Consider the following 6,000-nt stretch of genomic DNA (forward strand, 5'->3'; position numbering starts at 1 on the left):
TCCTCTTCGGAAATACTCATTTTGTAGTCATTCATAGCTTTAGTATCCACCTCAACTTCATTAAGTATTAAAAAAAACACCTTCTACTCGATGAATTTAAAAATAAAACATACTTTATTACTGGTAGCTTTGTAGGTTAATCACATACTCGAGCTACTTAATTCAAGTATCCTCCCATACTTGTAGTGCACGTGCATCAAGGAGTGTTTATCATATCGAAGCAAGTCTAACACGAGCACGCAACGTTCATTATTTTGTCTCCCTGCAATTAGAGGTACCTTCAGAGGGCCCGCCGGTGAGTATGATACAGTGGCACCAAGGGAAAAGCCGGATGGCAAAGTCGCGCCCACCCGCGTGCAACCAAAAATATCGCTGCAAAGTGCCCACTACTCGAAACAAGGACGGGTATAAAGGCTCGATACAAGATTCCTTCCCAAGGGATGGAAGAAGGGTTTGCTTGTTTTATAGATGATCAATGACGTGGTGGGCATTCATCTAACCATCATTATCTGAGACCCCACAAAAGCTAATTTAGCCTCACGGATGGCCGGTGCTGCAAGCTTGGCTTAAAGGGTTACACATATCCTCCCCCACAATACCTTTATGATCGTCTCAAGATCAAGAATAATGTAAGTAAAGATGGTAAGATTATCACTTTAGTTGTTTCATGATGATCTTTTGTGATAATAATTCCTAACCATCCGCGCTCCTCAAATCACCATCTAGCCTAGCAAGAGGATGCCCATCCTTGAGGTTGGCCATCCAAGATCACTTCATGACAGTGATATTTGGCTGAAATTCAAGAACAAAAATGCTTCTCGGTCCAACCAAAAAAATTTATATATCAATACCATTAATATATTATATTATATTGATATATAATATTGTATTTTTGATATATGATGGAATGATATATTATTAGTGATATTCCTAACATATTACTATTCAATAATAATTCTAAATTATAGTTGAAATATATTATTGTATTTTATATTATATAATAAAATTATTTAGTATATTATTTCTATTTATCTTATTTTTTTAATCAAAATAAATATTAGTATTAAAAATGATGATTTAAGTACAAATAAAATATTAATTATATAATAACAGTTAGTATATCTTGATAGAACTAATAACTTATAGGACTAATAAATATATTTTTATGAAATATATTAATAATCATATTAATATTTTTATTGTAATATATTTTGTATGATTAATAAATATATTTTTATGCAATATATCAGTGACATTTTTGGTATTATATGATCAACAATCTTAGATTTTTATAGAATACCAAATAAGTTATTCATGGATACCCAAAAATATTACTTGCTGGAATATAGTATATCAAACATGGTGATCTTAAATCATCGAAAATCAGATTATTTCGAGATAAAAAAAATCTTGGTGTTTTCATTTAGGTGACCAAATACCACCTCAAGTAGAGAGGTTTAAGGAACAATAAAACAGGCAACCCTAGCTACATGTGTGTCAGTGGGATAAGTTGGGAAGTATGGTGGAATTGTCACGCCCCCGCCTCTGCGAGGCACGTGAGGCACCTAGTGCCCACGTGGGGGCCACATGAGGGAGGAACACGGGGCTCCCCTGCCAGATATTGTCCGGTTCTGGGGCTTCACGCAAGCGTCCTTCACCCCTCCCCGGTTTTGTTTTCCACCCAAAACGCGTCTGCAGGATTAGGAGACACCCGCCTCATATGCCCAGGCTCTGGAACGAGTCTTTCCGATGTGGGGCTATTGGGCCTCACACCCTTCCCACCATCGGACAAGAGCCGTCCTCGGCTCTGATACCAAATGTCACGCCCCCGCCTCTGCGAGGCACGTGAGGCACCTAGTGCCCACGTGGGGGCCACATGAGGGAGGAACACGGGGCTCCCCTGCCAGATATTGTCCGGTTCTGGGGCTTCACGCAAGTGTCCTTCACCCCTCTCCGGTTTTGTTTTCCACCCAAAACGCGTCTGCAGGATTAGGAGACACCCGCCTCATATGCCCAGGCTCTGAAATGAGTCTTTCCGATGTGGGGCTATTGGGCCTCACAGGAATAAAATGGGCCATGACATGTCCCCAGGTACGAGTCAAATCTACACCGAAAGGTTCTTTGTAGTGGGCAGGTCATTCCTCTAATTATCCCTCCCACTATCCCTCGAACGGCCGTGAGAGATGATTCGTGGAATTGGCTGTGGCATAGCCGAAATGGCATTGCCCTGTTGGCTCTGGCATTCGTGCAAGTCTTAGGTGGTGTCATTCTTGGATGGACATGTTTTTTTTTTTTTTTAAATGGACATCAATTTTGTCTTACTATGGTTGGTACCGTTTTCCATCTCCCTTTCCACATGCACTGAATCAATGAAGCTTTTCGAGAAAAAAAATTCTGAAGAGTATTTTGTTAGAAAACAAGAGGTCAATTGTAGTATAATAATAAATTATTTTATTTTATTTTATTCAAATAATGATGCAATGGTCATTCATCTGAATTCAGTTACACATGGATGTGCGAGGAGAGGTGTGCAACCTTTGGATACTAGTCCAACGGGACAACCTAGCAACATATTTAGAGGAATAATTGAGCAAATTTTAAGGGCAATAATTTGAAGTGGTTGAGCTCTTCAAAGACCTACAACCTTATGTAAAATAATCTGACATAGTTGAGCTCTTCAAACACATAATTTAAAAAACTCAAGTTTCAACAAGAATAGTTTATTTAATCTTTTTGCTGAAGTCTTGGTATAAAATCAATTATGAATTCGAAGCATGATATATTTGGTTTTTCAATCTCATTCTTGGTCTTTTAATGAGTTAAACAAGTAAAAATTGATAAGCATAGTGCATGTGGCTGCAGACAAATGACCTCCAAGCGAAGCCTCGTACGCTGCTCTGGAGTTTGCTTCTAACTATAGAACAGTCGAAAAATTTAAAAAACAAATATCTATTTCCATTCTCCTATCTTTCTTCTTTTATTTGAAGCAGGTAGTTAATCCATCCATTAGCCTTCTTTAAGAGGATGTTTATCTTTCTATCGATAAATTGTAGTATCAAAGATGACTATTACGTACCATATTTGATAAACCCCTGCACACACGCAAAAAAACAAATGCAGTTTTGGACATGTTTACATCATTGGACCTTCCATGAAACAATTTTTTCTTCCGTTACGTAAATAAATCAAGCTTTGCATGCACCACAATGGCATTAATGTCTTAAAAAATTATGAGCCACATCAACTATCTCATGTTTGTACGGGTGGAATAACATCCTCTCATTTCAATTAAAAAAAACCTATCTCCCATTTGTGTCATATCTGATTCTAGCTAGTGGTCCTCCTAGAACAAATTGGAATAGGCATTCAAACTTAAAAGATGTCTCTGTATAATATGAAATTCTGAATGTCCAGTACTGTTTTGGTCCATCTTCATGCATGATTTATTTTCTGAGAAAATGGTGCTTGCGCACCCTGATTTTAATATTTGATTAAGAATATAAAATGGCTAAATTTGATGCTTTGATGCGTAATAGTAATTTACGATTATCCTATGTATGTTTTTAATTTGGTACAATAAGCCTTTCTTGCTGATCCTAAATAGCTAATCCTTGAAAGCAAGTACATTAATTGCGATTGTTAATTGCTCACTTGCCCAGCCCTGTGATTTTTCTACAATATTTGGTCCTCCAGAAGGCAGTTATGTACAAGTCTTGTCGGCTTCCATCCCCCCCCCAACCATAATGCATACAAAATTCCAAGATACGTTGCGGGTCCCCGGCGGCACACCGTCGTAGTGGAAGCCTGATTGTTGGATGAGAGCACAAGGAATGGCTGGGATAATTTTTGAGTTGGTTTTGGTTTTCGCTTAGCTGCTTAAGGTGGTGGTGGAACAGGCGACCAGTGGGAGGACCCACCATCATTAACATCATGGCCACGCAATGAGACGAAGATGATGATGATGATGATGATAGTTTTGTCCCAAAAAGTGTAGTGGAATACTAATCATCCACAACCCTATCTTTCTATAGATTGGCATGGATGATTAGTATATTTGAATTTTGAAAATAATAAAAAAAAGTATAAAAAGCTATACCATGCATAGCCTGGAGCCAATGGTGTTGATGATATAAGTTTCTAAGAAAGGCTCGTGTAGAGTTCTCTATCCATTATGGAAGCTGGTATTGATGACTCTAATATTAATAATGAAAAATTTGCTCGGCCAGTATTAAAAGTTTATTATTTAATATGCAATAGAAATTTGGTTATTAAAGCTTTGTATTTATTATAACATGGTATGTTGTCATATTATGTTTCAAGTAGTTGGAAAAAGAAAAAAACGCTATATTGCATACATCACGTAGGTTATATGCTAGTTTTATATTTATATCATATGCATTCCATATGCGTAGAGATGAAGAAGTAGTGGGAGCCTCATACATTAGTTGAGACTTTATTTGCTTGAGGACCTAATCTAATAGTACATTTTAATACAAACCTAATTACATTAGAGACCTTATTTATAGTACATTTTAATGCAAGGTTACTTGTTTCAACACATCTATTGAGGAATATATATTAACAACCCTTCCGGATAATAGCAATTTGATATTTGTTTACAGAAAAATGAAATTGTTTGTCAAACTACTTAGAATGTGTTTCACCAATTAGACATCCAACCCCAAGGATGCCCACAAGACAGGCATCTATCAAGCAAATCAAATTGATGATCCACAATGTTCATCATGATCGTTTATTTGTTTCCAAACCCATTTTTCATCAAAATCTACCATGTTCAAGGTGCCTATAGATCGAAATTAGAATGCTCTTGTAACTTGTTACCCATTTGTTAGACAACTAAATAAACAAAGATTCACAAATGATAAAAGATCAGTGTTAACTTATGCTTAGTGGCTATCAAACTAATTTTGGATTCTGTCTATGAATTCTAAGATGAGCCCCAAAAGAGTTATCCCTCTCTCTAAAATTTAAAAGAAATGCAAATGCTTTATTGTAGACATATGATAAGACTCGGATGACGAGCTTGGAGATAAGAAAGCCATCCCTTGTTGCTGAAGATCATTCTCCTCCCAATCCTTTCCACAATCACGAGTGTCCCCAATCAATTACTCGGTCCGAATAAAAGAAGTTGCAAAAAGACAAAACCATACACTCTGGACTCTGCAATGAGATCCAAATCACCCCTCTGGACCCAATAGCATTCACTATCTTTCCCTTCCACTTCACTTCATGCCTTGTGAGCCTCTACTTCTGTCTTGTGGTCCACTCCCAATCAAGCAGAGCTTACGAGAGCAAACTCGGCCAACTCCCCTAAACGTCCAAAACCCATCATGCGTCACTCGTACGATCATTCCCAAGGGCGAAACCCGTGTCTCAAAGCCCAAACCCCACGAACCCACCACAAAGGCCCACGACGGATCTCCCCTCACCTCCCTATAAATTCCACCCCCATGACTCCTCTTCCACTCCTCTCATTAAACACCACCATGGCCTCGTTCACAAAGCGACCTCTTTCCACTGTCATCTCCGTCGCCGACGCCGCCTCGTGGTACTGCGCGCTGGCCCTCGTGGCCCTCGTCTTGCTCAGCTCCCTCCGAGAAAGCCCGGTGGACGACACGATCGAACCGGCGCGCGGCGGAAAGCTCGTCGGCCGCCGGCCATGCGACGAGATATATGTCGTGGGAGAGGGGGAGACCCTCCACACCATCAGCGACAAGTGCGGCGACCCCTTCATCGTCGAGCAGAACCCGCACATCCACGACCCCGACGACGTTTTCCCCGGCCTCGTCATCAAGATCACCCCCTCCAAGCCTAGGTAGAGAGAGAGACTCTTTATATCGTCTTTTTTTTCCTTTTCCTCCCTAATATCCGAGGCATGGTTGGTCATGGTCAAATATGAACCATTTGAGCATCGCTCGTATATACTGGATACCAATTCAAGAATTAATAGAGCTTTGGATTTGCCTTGCTTTCGTTTTG

General features: G+C 39.4%; 1 protein-coding gene across 1 annotated transcript; it reads left to right on the top strand.

Moving 5' to 3' along the window:
- The first annotated feature begins 5,469 nt into the window (after window positions 1-5,469).
- Window positions 5,470-6,000, top strand: LOC103711121. Its single transcript, XM_008797139.4, has one exon. It carries the CDS (start codon window positions 5,472-5,474, stop codon window positions 5,838-5,840), a length of 369 nt encoding a protein of 122 aa, XP_008795361.3. The 5' UTR covers window positions 5,470-5,471; the 3' UTR covers window positions 5,841-6,000.

This window comes from Phoenix dactylifera, chromosome 5 (genome assembly GCF_009389715.1).
Source record: "Phoenix dactylifera cultivar Barhee BC4 chromosome 5, palm_55x_up_171113_PBpolish2nd_filt_p, whole genome shotgun sequence".
NCBI lineage: Eukaryota > Viridiplantae > Streptophyta > Magnoliopsida > Arecales > Arecaceae > Phoenix > Phoenix dactylifera.

What these genes read in the sequence shown, in the direction of transcription:
- LOC103711121 (XM_008797139.4), top strand. Translation starts at nt 5,472, where the DNA reads ATGACTCCTCTTCCACTCCTCTCATTAAACACCACCATGGCCTCGTTC.